At 49.7% G+C, this 16,606-nt stretch overlaps 1 protein-coding gene across 2 annotated transcripts; it reads left to right on the forward strand.

Moving 5' to 3' along the window:
* Positions 1-564: 564 nt before the first annotated feature.
* Positions 565-15,191, forward strand: CE3H16orf89 (chromosome E3 C16orf89 homolog). 2 transcript variants are annotated; one of them, XM_042921940.1, is made up of 8 exons: positions 565-793; positions 5,318-5,467; positions 6,530-6,680; positions 7,773-7,890; positions 9,935-10,070; positions 10,707-10,811; positions 12,134-12,220; positions 14,822-15,191. In XM_042921940.1, the coding sequence occupies exons 1-8, from the start codon at positions 583-585 to the stop codon at positions 14,983-14,985; spliced, it is 1,122 nt and encodes a 373-aa protein (XP_042777874.1). In that variant the 5' UTR covers positions 565-582; the 3' UTR covers positions 14,986-15,191. The 2 variants fall into 2 exon arrangements, with proteins under 2 accessions (XP_042777874.1, XP_042777875.1); XM_042921941.1 differs by having other exon boundaries at positions 7,797-7,890.
* Positions 15,192-16,606: the final 1,415 nt, after the last annotated feature.

The raw sequence follows: 16,606 nt of genomic DNA on the forward strand, positions 1-16,606 counted from the left end.
GCTGAGTCGGTTAAGCATCCAACTTCAGCTCAGGTCATGATCTCCATGTTGGTGCGTTTGAGCCCCATGTCAGGCTCTGTGCTGACTGCTGACAGCTTGGAGCCTGGAGCCTGTTTCAGATTCTGTCTCCCTCCCTCTCTCTGCCCCTCCCCCCCCCCCCCCACTCTGTCTCTCACTCTCACAAATAAAATAAACACTAAAAAAAAAAAAAAATCCTTTGCGTTTCAGTGCTTTTTGATTTCTAGAGTATAAGTTCAAGTGGGGGATCCAAAATGTAGACCACAAGCCTGGGGAATCAGGACTGAGAAGGAAAGGGTGGGAAGTTACAGCTCTAGCTGGCTCCATTCCAGGGCTGGCCTGCTCCCCACTGCCCCATCCCCCACCCCCTGGCAATCAGACCCCTGCAGCTGCCCCTCCCAGACACCCCTGCCAGGCCAGCCCAGCCTGCTGGGTCAGCCCTGCCTGCCACTCGTCTGCAGCGTTGCAGGGGAGGGGCAAGGAGGAAGGGGCTGGAGGAGGGTACGTGGGGGCGGGCCGCCCCAGGGCTCAAGCACTGCACCAGACTCAAGCAGAGGGCCAGCCATGTCCAGCCCAGGGCTCCTGCTCCTGTTCTTGCTGCTGTCAGCGTCACCACCGCTGCGACCCTCCTCGCTGGCACCGCCAGAAACCCCAGAAGGCAAAGCCACCATCACAGGCCTCATCCTCTCCGCGCTGGAGAGAGCCATTTCCTTCCTGGAGAAGCGGCTGCCTGAAATCAACCTGGATGGCGTGGTGGGGTTCCGGGTGCTGGAAGGTAGGTGCACTCTTGTTATCCTAGACTGACCCCTGGAATACCAGCCTGTCACCTCTCTGCTCTGTACCCCTGGGACCTGACCACTTCCTGGCCACTGAAGTATTCTGCTCTAACTATAAGGAAAGAAGGGCTGGGCAGCTTGCTCCTTTTGGGTGTCTTGGGGCCCTGCTCTACTCAATTATTTTGGAAGCAAGAAGGATTCAGAGGCCACATGAGAAAAGATTGGGAACTTATTGTTTTCCCAGGAGGAAATGATTCATTTGACAGCCCCTCTCCTGATACACCATGAACCAGGTGGGCAGAGGGAGGGTCCCCTTTCAAGAGGCATGTATGGGAGGGCGCCTGTGAACAAAGCCAGGAACTCTCAAGATCAGGTTCCAAATCCACTCCCCCTACTTCTAGCCAAAGCCATCTGAAGCCTCCACAAAAAAAGCCAAGTGTTTGTTGAGCTTTCAGGGATGTAAGATCCTTGTGGAGGGAGCTGGTGACAGGCCAGTGCAAGCAAGGAGCCACTCCACACTCACTTCGAGTTGCAGGAAGCCCCTCTAAGAAGGCCACCTTGACCTAAGTGACAGAGCTGACTTGGAATCAGCCTGGGGCTCTGGCTGGCCCCCCCTTTCACACCACCCTCCTCTGGGTGGCCAGTGCAACTTGCCATCCACCACCCACCCAGCCTCCAGGTCCCAGTGGAAGGAGGGGCTCCCGGACAGGTCTGCTTCCATGCCTGGCGCCCCAGTGTCCTCCCCACACCCTTGACCCCCCATGTGGCATCCTGGAGACCCCTAAGATCCAAGATCCTCTCAGGCTAGGACCAGGGTCTCCATTTAATCCCAGACACACCCTGTAACACCTCTAGAAATGAATTATAGTAATAAACCACAGAGCTGGCTACCGCATTAGGAACAGAATACTTTCAGGGATCCAGGAAAATGTTTTTGTTTCTTTTTTAGTCAGAAGGAATAAAAATGAACTTTTAGGTCAAAAAGAATGCTGTAATATATAACATAAACATATCTATCTTTATACTAATGCAGTTGCAAGACATAACCTTTTTTTTTTTTAATGTTTTATTTATTTTTGAGAGAGAGAGAGACAGAGACAGAGTGCGAGTAGGGAAGGGGCAGAGAGAATGGGAGACACAGAATCTGAAGCAGGCTCCAGGCTCTGAGCTGTCAGCACAGAGCCTGATGCAGAGCTTGAACTCATGAACAATGAGATCATGACCCAAGCCAAAGTTGGACGCTTCACCGACTGAGTCAGCCAGGTGCCCCGTAAGAGATAACATTTAATCTATTTTTGAAATCTTTTTTAATGTTTATTTTTTAGAGAGCATGAGCAGGGGTGGGGCAGAGAGCGAAGGGGACAGAGGATCCGAAGTGGGCTCCAGGCTCTGCACTGACAGCAGAGAGCCCAATGTGGGGCTTGAACTCACGAACCACAAGAACATGACCTGAAGTCATGGACCTGAAGTCCGACATTCAATCAATTGAGCACTCAGGTGCCGCCAATCTATTTTTTTAATAAAGGAAGGAACCCACAAAGCCATAGCATGTGGCCCGGCAAACATGCCTTGGATGTTACCTGGGTACCCACTGTAATCCCCAAACGCCCAGAGCTGGGAGTACTTTGTTTTGTTCTTTCAGCACTTGGGGACTCTGAGGCACAGAGAGGTTCAGTAGACTCCTTATTCCTCACAGCTGATAGGCAGAGGGTCTAGTATTCAAATCTAACTGCTCTAACAGCCCTTGAGGGCAGGGTGGGCACACACTGACTTTCCTGACCACCCTATTGGTGAAACACAGCACTGGGCTCCCTCTGAGCAGTGGTTGAATAAACATTCCTGAAACAAGGCAACAGACCTTTGTCAATAATAGTCCCATGGGTCTGTCAGTTCCTTATGAAGACAGAAGGGAGGGACAGGTGATTCCCTTGATGGACTGCTTTCTGGAGTCCATGAGATAATAAAAGATAAGGTTCACTAAGTACCCGCCAAGCCCTGGCATAATGTAAATGTTTGCATGGGGTAATTCACTGACCCCACATAACCCTTGAAGTAAGTTCATTATGATTATCCTCTTTTTACCAATGAGGGGACAGACTTTAGAGAAGGGGCCCTTGGGTGGCTCAGTTGGTTGAGCATATGACTCTCGATTTTGGCTCAGGGCATGATGTCAGGGTCATGGATCAAGCCCCACATTGGGCTCTGCACTGGCCATGGTGCCTGCTTAGGATTCTCTCTCTGTCTCTCTCTGTCTCTCTCTCTGTCTCTCTCTCTCTCTCTCTCTCTCTTTCTCTCTCCCCCTCTCCCATACTCACTTGCTCTCTCTCAAAAGAGAGAGAGAGAGAGAATGTCCAAGTTCACATAGCGAGTAACGTCACATAGTGAGTAAGTGTAGGAGGCAGGCTTAGAACCCTGCTCTGACTGAGCTCCCATTCTCTGAACCATTACAGGGTAGAGGTGGCTGGGAAGGAGGGAGGTGATGGCCTGCACCAACACCACACAACAGCCTCAGACCAGGGCCACCCCCTCCTCCTTCCTCTCCTCTCCACAACTTTGCCCTTTCCTTTTACCGTAACCTACTGATGCCTAACAAATTATCCCCGAACTTAACTGCATAAAACAACATAACAGTTACCATCTCACCATTTCTGTCAGGAATCTGCAAACAGTTTGGGTGGTTCTGGCTCAGGTCTCACATGAAGTTGGAGTCAAGATGTCAGCCAGGGCTCTGATCACCTGAAAGCTTGAGTGGGACAGGAGGAGCCACCCCTGTTCACTCCCAGGCTTGGCAAGTTAGTGCTGGCAGGTGGCCGGAGGTCTCAGTTCCTCACCACATGGACCTTCCCATAGGGCTGCTTGGGTGCCCTCACAACATGGCAGCTGGCTTCCCTGAGAGCAAGTGGCCTCACAGAGAGCAAGACAGAAGCCTCAATGTCTTTACAACCAAGCCTTGGAGGTCACACACCATTTCCCCAATTTCTTATTGGTTTCAAGGGTCAGCCCATACAATGCAGGAAGGGCTTGAAAGGGCATGAAAACCACTGGCTGCCACAGAACTCACTGTGAGGGTCCTACCTTCGTTCTCAGCCTCCTGGGAGAGCAAGAAGGATTTCACATTCTGGGGGGCCCAATAGTAATGGGATATCCATTGGTTTTCTGAATCCTTCTGCTCAGAGGTAGACAGGTGGACGTTGACCTTCAAAGAGAAAAGGGTCCCTCCAACTACCTCCACCTGCCAAGAGGGTGATCCAGAAGGTGGCAGCAGCAGCCACACAGGCAGGGAGGAATAGGAGAGATAGAAACACGACTCAGGACCCAGCACCACCATAAGGCCAGGTTGGGTTCATCTCACTGATGACTTGGCTACCCCTTCTGGGTGCCAGCACAGTACCCTCCTTCTGCTGTAGAGTCAAGCAATCTGGAACAAGGCTTCAGAAGCAGATGGCCTAGGTTCAAGGGCAGGGAAAGAGCCAAGCCTGGAGAAGAGTGCTACAGAGCCCATCACCCCGAAAGGTTTGCTTAGCACCCTCCTAAACCTCGCCCAACCTCCCCATCAAAGCTCTCTTCCTGGAGCAGAGAGCAATTCAGGCCACCTCTTACCCTCTCAGCCCTGTGCTGAGGCTCTCCCTCCCATCTCCTCTCTTGACCACCTCTTACCTTCCCCCCACCACCATTTTCTCCGACCCCTGTAGGGCCACTAGTAATCCATAAGGCACCTTTGTGAAAATTAGAAAAAGATGTCTCCTTCCTCAAGTCATTTGCCTGCCATCTGCTGGAAACTTGGCTAAATACATACACAAACCCATGATAGGATTGTGTGAAGTTCTTGTGCAATGTACAACCTATTCAACTGTATACAGCAGCTCTCCACACTGCATCTGAATCCCTCCCTCATTTTTTTTTTCTCCTGGACAGCAAGCCTTAAATGATTAATTGATACTTATATCTAAACTTTATCGAGTGCTTACTCTGTACTATGGACAATGGTAAGTCCTCTCTATGCATTAGTTCATTTAATCCTTACAACTCCCCACTCCAAGAAGTAAGGGCCATCATTACCCCCATTTTATAGATGAAGAATGTAAAATGGAGAGAAATTAAATATCTTTCTCTGGTCACCCAACAAGAAAGTATCAGAGTCAGGATCTGAATGAAGTCTCACCTCCAGAAATCAAGCTCTTGGCTGCCAATTTCCAGCACTCTAGTGCCCCCACTGCCATCACCCAGCTGAGCCCCACAAGGTCTAATTTCCAATAAGCTCAGTGAATTCCTTCTCCTCAGGAGCTGGAGGAGGCAGAGAGGCTCAGTAAGCATTACAGCTTAGGATAATTTTTCCTGTCCAAATGATTTGCCAAATGATGGAATGAATGATCTCTTTTCCTTTCCAGTGCAGCTAAAAGGTGTTCAGGAAAAATGGAGCTGGAGGAGGCAGAGAGGCTCAGTAAGCATTACAGCTTAGGATAATTTTTCCTGTCCAAATGATTTGCCAAATGATGGAATGAATGATCTCTTTTCCTTTCCAGTGCAGCTAAAAGGTGTTCAGGAAAAATGGGCTCGGGACCCCCAGCTGCAGCCGCTGAGCCTGAGTGTGGGGAAGCTGGTGGAAAAACTAGCACCTCTCCTTCACAGATCCATTTTCTACCTCGAGCTGAGTGACCCTAAGTACCTAAGAGGTAATAGCAGGGGTGGGGGGCGGGGATCTCATTTCTTCAAGAACACAGCATCTGGGGGTGCTCCTCCCAGTGTAAGGGATGGTCTGGGACAACCTGTAACCAATTGGGTCCTGTGGGCGAAGCACACCGCAGGCTGACCCTGAGGAATGTTTGGGCATCCTTGACTGGGTTGAGATGACCTCTCCCACCCACACAGGGAGTGGCGCAGTGAGGGCTGAGAGTAGGGAACATGTCCCCCCTCATTTGTTTAGCTCCCCCCAGGCTTGGGAGCCTTCATCCTAGACCAGAGGGGAGGGTCTGGTCTGTCCCAGAGAGTGGGATACCTCAAAGGTAATTCAGCCCTTTGTGCTGCAAATATTAGCCTCTCGCTAGTATCTCTCTTGTGCCTTATAATGCTAAGAGTCTCTGACCCACCCTATAAACCTGGAGTGAATCATTGCTGGGGGGGGTGGAGGGGGGCAGCCCCTCATACTTGTTCAGTCCTGCCTCCCAGGCTCCCAGCTCCCAGTCAGAGGTGGGAGTGAGTGGGGGATAATCGGCCAGTCCTCCCTTCCTTCTCAAAGTCCTGTTGCATGTGACCATACCCAGCCCTCTCTACCTCCAACATCCAGGTTCCCCACCCTCTCCCAGGCCTGACCCTTGGGACTATCCCAACCTGTGTCATCCTAAAGAAGCCCTAAGCTGGGCATCTTTTTTGTAAGAGCTCCACTTTCTAGCCAAACCAAAGGAGTCAACTAACCCTTTTCGTGTGTCTCAAACTTCCAGGGGATGCAGTAGATTTGGTCAAAGCCAACACTATTCCTATGGATTAAAAAAAAAAAAAATTTTTTTTTTTTTTTTTTTTTTTTTTTTTTTTGGAGAAGCGTTTCCTGAGTGTTTCAAACACAATGTGCAACCAGCAGACAAGGTTCAAAGCCCTAAGCAGGCACTTGTGTGTGGTCAGGGGTAACGGGGGTGGGACACCTAGTTGCTTGGCTTGGAGTTACAGGAACCTGGGGGCAGTAAGGTAGGGGATGGCCCACTGCCTCTGGGTGTTTCCCCCCACCCCCACCTCTCTGCCAGAGTTCCAATCAACCATCCAGCCTGGGTTTTGGAAGCTTCCGCGTGCCTGGACCTGCACAGATGCCTCCATGGTCTACCCCACGTTTGAGACTCAGGACTCCTTCTCAGAGGAAAGCAGTGACTCGTGTCTGGTGCAGCTGCTGGGAACAGGGTGGGCCTCCTGTACTTGCCCTGCTTCCAAAAAACCCAAAAGTACTTGCTCTTTGCTTGTCCTCTCATTCCACGCAGTCTCCAAGTCCCCAAGGGTCTGTGTGAAACCAGGCACAGCCACCCCCCACCCCAGATACCAACCTCTCCCACCTCCCGTGGCACCCGAGCTGGCCCCCACTGTCCACTCAATACTTCACGCCTGGTCCAAACATGCACCCCACCCCACTCCACACCCCACCGGTCTCCCATATCAGAGCAATCCTTTCAAAAACCACATTTGAAACTCCTGCCTGCTGTGTGATGCTTCCTGTTGTTCTCAGAACAAAGCCCCAAGTCCTACTGCCCTTCCAGGTCTCCATGTTTCTCTAGTCCAGCCCCTGGGGCTCATGTCAGACTCTCACTGTCAGACAGACAGTGCCTACTCTGTCCCACTTCTAAACCCGCGCCTATGCCCATCTGGCCTCTGTGGGCCTCCTCCCACCCTGCCCCACCCCTCCCCCATGCCTAAGTAACTCTGCTCATACTTTAGGGGCACCCCCAGCATCCTTCCTCCAGAACCTTCCCTGACCTCACTGCACAAGCTGACCTCCCGTGGTGGGCTGGCTCTCTTAGCACCACTGGTAGCCATAGGTGCAATTTACATTTGTCTTATGGTTCTGCCCTCTCACTGGGCTGTAGGTCTCTGAAAGCAGGACTGGATCCCAGTTAACTTACCATTTTATCCGGCTGTGCAATGGGCTCGTGAGCTGGGAGCAAGCCCTGAATCAGCCTGAGGTTCAGGGATCTGCTGTTTAGGGCAGGGTGGAAAGGTTGTACTTGGGGGTTCCAAGGTGCAATAGGAAGCTGCAGCCTCCTGGAGCTCCTCCAACCCAGGTAACTCCAGTGTCACCTCCCCTGTGCTGGGATACTGATTTAGCAAATCAAGTCACAGTACACCTGTGCTTTATCCAGCAACCCCTTGTGCACAGCTGGGTGCCTGGAAACTACCGGGGTTCTAATAACTAGTCGGGGAATAGGGACCAGGGAAGTCTCCATGTCCTCAGGCTTCCTTTAGGACACCCTTTCTCTAGGGCCTGAACCACTTTTCCCCCAGGACCGACGGTGGCCAGCCCTGCAGGCTCTCAGACTTCTGCAGGACCCTCATGACCAAGCCCGGCTGCTCAGGCTATTGCCTGTCTCACCAGCTGCTCTTTTTCCTCTCAGCCAGATTGGTGAGTGCCCATGTGGGCTAGCCACACACTCAGAGGGGGGAAAAAAGGTAAAGAGGGGCTGGGGTGGCGCAGTCAGTTAGGTGTCTGACTCTTGATCTCAGCTTGGGTCATGATCTCACAGATCATGAGGTTCATGAGTTCAAGCCCTGCATCGGGCTCTGCATTGACGCTGCAGGTCCTGCTTGGGATTATCTCTCCTTCTCTCTGACCCTCCCCCGCTTGTGTTCTCTCTCTCTCTCTCTCTCTGTCTCTCTCTCATTCTCTCTCTCTCTCAAACTAAATAAACAAACTTAAAAAAATGCTTTTAAAAGAAGAAAGGTAAAGAGGGCCTTTGGCAGCATGGTTTTATATGGTATCTACCAGGAAAATAAGCAGGTTTTTGGACTTGTGCTTTGGGCATTGGGAAGGAGTAGTAAGAGTAGTCTGCCATAGGGGCATGTGTATGGCTCAGCTGGGTAAGCATCTGACTCTCAGTTTTGGCTCAGGTCATGATCTCACGGTTCATGAATTCGAGCCCTACATCAGGCTCTGCGTTGACAGCACGGAGCCTGCTTGGGATTCTCTGTCTCCCTCTCTCTCTGCCCATTCCCCGCTCATGCTCTCACTCTCTCTCTCACTCCCCAAATAAATAAATATTAAAAAAAAAAAAAAAAGCGTAGCTTACCATCTGCCCACTATAACATTGAACCAAACTGGAGGGGGGGAAGGGATTCTGTTGGACAGATAGCTTTGCATGCTGAACTGGATCATAGGCATCCGAAAAAAAAAAAAAAAAAAGAGAAAGAATAAAAGAGAAGCAGCAGAAAGAATTTAGTAAACGATTCTGTAAACGATTTAGTAAAGGGATTCTGTTAGATAGCTTTGCATGCTGAACTGGATCATGGGCATCCGAAAAAAAAAGAGAAAGAATAAAAGAGAAGCAGCAGAAAGAATTTAGTAAACAATAACAAATTGAAAAGGATTTAGAATATTTGGTCTATACCAGCTTCCAGAAAACAAAACCAAGACAAGCCAGTCCCACCCCCACCTCTGCCACCTGCCATGCTCTTCCAAGCCCAGGAGCTCAGACTTTGCTAAATAATGATAATAATTTCTTAAATGTTTATTTATTTATTGATGAGAGAGAGAAACAAGCATGAGGTCGCCCAATAATGATAATAATTTTAAACATATATATTTCCTTATATAGAAAAGTAAGCCTCATTATCTCTATTGAAAGATGTTATTCCATGACCAGAAATCCTTAGCTGAAAAGGGACTTAATATTTTTGTTTGTCAGGTTTTTTAAAAAATGTTATTTATATGCAGGCTGTCACAGTCCAGTATTTCTGTAAATACAAAAAAAAATCAGATTACAAGGAAAATTATTTTTTAAATATAATATCAATTATTTTTATTAAATTATTTAAAATTAAAATAAAATTTAAAATTAAATTTAAAAATTTAAAATTTAAAATTATTTAAAATTAACTTATTTTAAATTATTAGGTTGGACGGATAGAAAGCCATTCTGACACATTGCTACAGAAGTTTCTAAAGTCTCTTCTCATCTCCTATCCTGTCCCTGAGACCAGTCCATGGCTCACAGTTTGAGCAGCCCTGAAGCTGCCAGCTGGGTTAGCCTGCAATCTAAATGTGACAGCAGCTACTGCTATAGTGTGTCCTTCAGTGTTGGGCTTGTGTCGGGGCCTTCCTAACTATGGAAGCACCCATCCATGTGAGTGCCTTTGGTGTGGCTCCCAGCAGCATTGCCCTTTCCCTGTGTAGACCCTTGAGGCTCAGAAAGGTTAACTTAGCCAGCCAAGGTCATACAGCTCCTGAGTAGCAGAGCCTGGATTCAAACCCAGCTCTTTCTGATCCCCCAGTGACAGAGCCCCCAGCAGGTGGGGTGTGTAGATGGGGAAGAAATTCTGGGAAAAGGGGAAAGAGCTTCCCCAAAGGCAACCACCTGCCAGACCATCTCAGAATTGCAAGTCTTCTGTAACAGTGCCAGTCTGTCACCCATGCCACTGACTTCCTTATTTCCGGGTGTTTGTCTCCCCAGAAGGGATGCACGGAGGGGCTGTTCCGCCACAGCCAGCACTACATGAACCTCTTTTGTGCCAACATGATGGACCTGAACCAGAGAGCTGAGGCTATCGGATATGCGTACCCCACCCGGGACATCTTCATGGAGAACAGTGAGCCCTGGCGTTGCACTCTAGGGACAAAGCAGTTGGGTGTCCCTGATTCACAGGGCGCACACACACACACACACACACGAGCTGCCAGATAGAGCAAATAAAAATACAGGGTGCCCAGGTAAATTCAAACTTCAGATAAACTAAATACATTTTTAGTATGAGTATATCCCAAACGTTTCATGGGCTATACATATACTTTAAAATTTGTAATTATATTTATTGGACACTCAAATTTAACTTGTCATCCCATATTTTATCTGTCACTATGTGACTGCTTCCTGCCCCCAAAGGCTGACTCAGTGATGGAGCTCTGGACTGAGTAGCTGATGGGCAAACAGACGTTGAAGCCTCCGAGATGAGGCAGAAAAGGGGTCTCTGGTTGGCTGCTCCTTAGCTTGGGTGTCTAGATCCCTCTACTGACCCCAACTCTTGAGTGACTGTAATGAAGGGTCTAAATGGAAGGCAGGACCTAGCCTGGGAGCTGCCTTCTTCCAGCCACTGCATTGAGCGCCCACTTCCTGGCGCTGCTTCACCTTGGCGGGAGGAGGCAGGTGGCGCTGTGCAGCTTTGAGCAGTGGAAGCAGGTGGGCTTGGGGGACAGGCCTGTAGGAGGTCCTCTGTCTTTGCTTCCAGTCATGTTCTGTGGAATCAGTGGCTTCTCAGACTTCTACAAGCTCTGGTGGCTGGAGGCCATTCTCAACTGGCAGAAGCCAGAGGAAGGATGCTTCGGGAGGCCTGGTGAGCTGCACTTGTACCCTGGCTGGGAGCAGGCGGGTGGTTGGGGGCTGGATTTCTAGGCCAAATGAGGAGAGGTGATGCGGTGGTGTTAAGGGCTCAGCGAGAGATTTGCAACATGTATGTGCGTGCAAACACACACATGAACACTCACACATACACGGAAATGGGGTCAGACCTTTTAAAAAGCCAAAACTCTGCAGGAGGGGAGACAGTCTTATTGGAAGATGTTGGCCCCGTGTCCTACATTAACAAATCCATTCCTTCAATGAGTATTCCCTGAGCACCTGCTCTGTGCCAGACACTGTTCTAGGCTCCAGGGGAAACTAGGGTCCGAAGAAAAGAGGCAGAAACTACCTAAATTAACCAATAAGTGAAATAATGGTGAGTTCTGATAAGGGCTGTGAAGGAGACAACAGGCTGAGAAAGAAAAGACTATGGAAGACAGTTCTTTGGGCAGGAGTGGTCAGGGGAGATGTCTGGGAGAGGGTGACACAGAAGCAGAGATAGGGAGACAAGAGATGCAGCCCCTTTCCAGCCGTGTGACCCTGGGCAGCTGATCCTCTTGGGAGTAAGTCCCTTCACCTCTCTGAGCCTTGATTTCTTCATCTGTAAATAAATGACTATAATAATCTCCTTCCTGAGCTGTGAGGAGTAGACTTAAAACATAGGAAACCTCCTGTCCTGTGCATGGTACAGAGGAGGTTCCGAATAAATACAGAAGCCTGGGATGTTTTGCAAGGAGGCAAAGGGTTGGTTGGTTGGTTGGTTGGTTTTTTAATGTTTATTTATTTATTTTTGAGAGAGAGAGAGAAAGAAAGAAAACACGCACACATGAGTGGGGGCGGGGCAGAGAGCGAGGGAGAATGAATGCCAAGCAGGATCCACACCCCATCAGCACAGAGCCTGATTCGGGGCTCAATCTCATGAACCCAACTGTAAGGTCATGACCTGAGCCGAAATCAAGAGTGGGAAGCTCAACCGGCTGAGCCACCCAGCCGCCCCAAGGCAAAGCTTCTGAAATAAAGATAGTCTGCTTTTAAAACAGCAGGTACAAGGTAGGCCTGTGGAACGTGCATTTTTAACAAGATCCTCCAGCCATCCTGATGTAGGTGGTTGGGGGACCACGACTGGAGAAACATCAGTAGATGACAAATTTAGACAGTGGGTAAGGATCTGCAGATGGGTGCTCAAGGAACCTTCTGGAAGAACCTCCAGATTCAGGAGAAGATCTGAGTTGTTTGAGGTGTTGTGAGGGGGAGGAGGTTTGGTGAGTAATGTGTGAAAATCTATCATGAGAAGGTCACGTTTCACCCTTCTCCCAGCTGCTGAAGATGAAGAATTATTGACAGCCATTCAACACCAACAGCACGTTTTAAGAAGAGTGAAGAGGCGAGAAAAACAATTTACAGGTAATGAAAATACCCAGGGACCTTCTGGGCGTGAAACCAGGACACCCTGGAAAGAGTGCACACAGGTTGACCTCAGTGGAAAAGTCCCCTGGCATCCCTGAAGGGCCAGGTCTGGGAGGTAGAGGGCAGGGTAGGAAGTGGAAATCCAGAGGTCTTGTCTCCAGTGAAAGGAGCATGAAGGAATTTTCAGTGTGTTACTGAAAATCACAGAGATAACCCTTCTCAGACAAGGTCACGTCGGGAAAACAGAACCTGCACCAGGAACTTGAGGCAGAGGGAATTTAATATAGGGAACTCTTCTCAGAGGTGTTGCAAGAGTTGAACACAGAAAAGTGAGAAAACCCAGAGATAAATCATTGCAGTAAGCCACTACCCTCCCTCGAGGCAGAGCTGGAGAGACTGTGGAGCAAAGTGGGGTTAGCAGAGCCTGCAGGGGCTGGACACAGAGGAGGCAGAGATGGGGAGGAAATACCCCGGCTTCTCCACTCTTTCAGCCTGTGGATGTTGTTGCTCAAACCTGACCAGATGATGAGCGAAGTATCCTGGGAAATGTAGTTTGGAAGGGTCAGTGCACTGTGGTTTGAAGCAAGAAAGGACAGGAGGGAATCCTTGAGCCAGCAGGCAAGTGACCAGTATAATTCCGGTGACCACATGTCCAGATGTCCCCAGCTTCCATCTCTTCCTGGAGCCATTATAAATAGTGCCCCCTTTCCTCCCCAAAGTGTCCTGATTGAGATAATAAATTATTTGGTCCGTCCACCAGTGTAGAGAAAATGAGAATAAGATATAATTGTATTGAGAAGGGAAGAAAGAAAAGGTTTAATATGGGAGGGAGGGAGGGGGAAAGAGAAGGAGGGAGAGAGAAAGAAGGAAGAGAAAACTTGATTTCATATTTTAAAATATTTATTTATTTTGAGACAGTGTGTGTGCACAAGCTGGGGAGGGGCAGAGAGAGAGATGGAGAGAGAGAATCCGAAGCAGGCTCCACACTGTCAGTGCAGAGCCTGACGCAGGGCTCGAACTCAAGAACTGTGAGATCATGACCTGAGCCGACACCAAGAGTCAGACGTTTAACCAACTGAGCCACTCAGGCACGCCCATTTTTTTATTCAGAAAAAATAAATAACTGCAAGACAGACGCAGAAGGAGGTGGAACAGCCAGCTCACAGAGTAGATGCCCAGCATATGTTGGTGAATGATCCCAATAACTAAATGCCTCCCCATGAGCTCCCCTGCAGCCGCATCATCTGCCTGCAGGTAAACAAGAGAGGGAAGCATAACTCCAATGGGTTGTTTTGTAGCTGTCACCAAAGGCTGGGCTGGGGAAAGGAGAGAAGTTCTCTGGAGATTCCAGAGGCCCCTGCCCAGACTAGGCCTGCCTGACACAGGGGGCTGGGGCTACCTATGAACAGGTGGTAGGGGGTATGCTGTGCACACCCTGGAGAGCTGGCTGCTCCCTAGAGGCACACAGCTGAACCCCAGGACCGTCCTGAGGGCTGGAGAGGAAGCTGCAGAATTTCTGAAGGCCGAGGTCCTTCCTAGGCCCCTGCAGATTGACAGCAGTCTAGGAAGCTGCCCAGGTGGGAGTGGTGTTTTCTCCTTACTTCTGCTGCACACCTGTGGAGCAAGGGGGCAGCTGGCATGGAGATTTAGAGTACAGGGTTTGAAATGACGCTGTCAGGGTTTGAATCTGCTTCTGCTCCTTCCTCACTGTGGCAGTCACTCAACCTCTCTGAGCCCCAGTTTCTTAATCTGTAAAATAGGGACCTAGCAGTGCCTCCTTCATAGAGCTGTTGGGGGTTAATAGCAGTTCACTGTGCAAAGCACTCCCCACGGAACTTGGCATATGTTAATATGGACTGCTAGAGTTGGTAATTAGGCTCCTTGAAACCTGCATTCTCCCTCCCCCGCCAAAGGACCTGGCTGGGGTCTGTCCCTTCTCCAAGACTCTGAGGGGAGAGGAAAGTCCTGGCTCCTTCTGCTCAAGAGTGAAAGGTGGGCATCCCACTTTGAGTTCAGAGAACTAAGTAACATCTAAGGAGTTTTTGTCTCAGGCAGGTGCTCAGGGTCACCTGGGAATGGGCAAGACTGAAGCAGCAATGCAGGAGGCTGTCAGGGTCAAGAAATGAGCTGTGGAGTCGCCAGAGCTGGGGAGCTCGGCTGTGCTATCTGAGTCTCAGTTTCCCTATATGCAAAACAGGCATGGGGGGCTGTCCTAGAAGGTCTCATGCAAGGCCTGAGAGCAAGGGAAGGTAGGAGGGAGCTGGACAATGATGTGGCTCCTGGTCAGATCCCAGGGGAAGGAGGCTCTGGAGTGGGAATCAGACCTGAGTCACCCCCCTGAGATGGAGGGCTAGGCTTTTGTGTCCTGTACAAGTGAGTCATTGGAAGGAGGCATGACGTCCCCAGTGAGGAGGCTCCAACTGGCTGAAGTCATTTCTCTGGAGAAGGGAGCCATTAGTGACCAGCACTCATAGCAGCTGGGGGATGGGTGGCCAGCCAGCAAAGGGGATCTGGCTGGCTGAGAAAGTATCTGAAAAGCACTCATAACGGAACTGTGGCCACCACACAGTACTCACAAAGAGGACTCTCTCTCCCCAGATGGCTGCTCCTCCCACAACACAGCCACGGCTGTCGCAGCCCTGGGTGGCTTCCTCTACATCCTGGCAGAATACCCCCAGCAAATGGAGAGCTGTGGCAGTCCACACTGGCACGACCCAGCGGCCACTGAGACAAATGGTTCCACTCCTGCCACTGGAAGATAAGACAGATGCCTTTAGTCCTTCCTCCCTTAAATCCTGGGTGCCTGGGTCATACCTTGACCAGGAGGTAGCTGAAGACGCAGACTAGCCAAGCAACCCAGCTTCTCCGCACGGAGCAGAGCCAGGGAAGGTGAGGCTGGGATGGATCCAGGCGTAGAAGCAGAGAAATAAATTCAGAGTGCAGTCGAGTGGGGAGTCGAGTGTTGTTTCTCAGTTGTGTGGACAGCTTCTGTTTCAACACAAATTCCAAGGAGACCCATAAACTTGAGTCTTAAAGGCAATTTATTCAGATGTCAACTGTTGTGTCTTTCCCAGTGGGAGAAATGAGGGTCTCCGAACCTGACAGTTGGAGTCATGACCGAACTTGAGATCTGACCACGAAAAGCAACACATAAACTCTTTGTACCCATGCAAGGAACTCTACGCTATCATGTCACAGCCTGTCACAGCCTTGTCATTTTACAGAAGGCAGTGTGACATAATGGTTAAAGATGAGGTTCTGTGTCCGGGCTGCCTTGAGTCCATATCCCAGCTGCCCCCCCCCCCCCAAGTAGCTCCGTGTCCTTGGGCGAAGTCATTTAGCAGCTCTGTGACTCTGTTTCCTCATCAGGACAGTTGGGATCATTACAGCACCTACCTCCGGATTACTTGCAGTGCTGTGAGAATCATGTTCGTAAGTGTCCTAAGAACAATTCCTGTAACATAATAAGTGCCAGGGGAGTGTTCCCTGCTTGTACTTCTTCCCTCGTGTTCTGCTTCATTGTGAGTATATCCAAACATGTCAGCTAGAATTCCTTTTTGTTTTCAATTAATTTATTTATTTTGTTGAAGTACAGCTGCCATACAATCTGCTGAAGCACTGACACTAATCTAGTATTCAAGGAAAGGCCTTTGGAACGTTACCACAGGTCCAGGTGGTGCTGTCTATGCTGCAGATTTCAGGCTACGTGCAGACGCATGTCAAAATCAGACTCTGGGGTAGAAAAATCAGCTAAAAACCCTGTCCTTGGGCTGGAAGTGTCTTTAAGTCCATCATCTTGTTTTGCCTCAAAGTGAAAAGCAGCTACTGATTGTCCTGATGTGATTATTTAGTTGTATTTGAGAACCTGAATTAAAACACCCAGGCTCCTTCTGTGCTCAGCTGAATAACCTGGTGGGGGCAGTGGTTCTTCTAAATCTTTTTCTTGGGAGTTAGTCTCCTCTGTCTAATCCTCTTTGCTTGTGCCCCTGGATGCTTTCCTGAAAGTGCTCTTAAATTGTCAGGCACGCCGAAACGGTCCTGGATTTCGCTGACAAGTTTGACTTGCTTTCGAGTTGCTAGCTTTCTTGGGGAACCAAGGGGCAGAATTTAATACCCACCTGGCGCTCCATATGCTTCAAGGATTTCTCCCACACTATCCCACAAACCAAAGTTTACCAAGACAGGCACACGGCCTAGAGAGAGGTGGGGGGCACACAACCGGATTAGGGGGGATTATGCCCCAGCCCCATCCTTCCTGAATTGGGGCTGGATTAGTCACTGGGGCCTGACGCTGATACACGTTTAGAAGGTTTAAATTACCAAACTAGGGCAGGGGGGCAGGGGTGGGGGGGGGGGGAAAGGAGGAGGACTCTAGCAGACATC

This window comes from Panthera leo, chromosome E3 (genome assembly GCF_018350215.1).
Source record: "Panthera leo isolate Ple1 chromosome E3, P.leo_Ple1_pat1.1, whole genome shotgun sequence".
Lineage (NCBI taxonomy): Eukaryota > Metazoa > Chordata > Mammalia > Carnivora > Felidae > Panthera > Panthera leo.

Coding starts and splice junctions, on each gene's coding strand:
- CE3H16orf89 (XM_042921940.1), top strand. CDS start 583: ATGTCCAGCCCAGGGCTCCTGCTCCTGTTCTTGCTGCTGTCAGCGTCA. Junction 5,468..6,529: donor TGACCCTAAGTACCTAAGAG/GTAATAGCAGGG, acceptor CCTCTCTGCCAG/AGTTCCAATCAACCATCCAG. Junction 7,891..9,934: donor TTTTCCTCTCAGCCAGATTG/GTGAGTGCCCAT, acceptor TTGTCTCCCCAG/AAGGGATGCACGGAGGGGCT.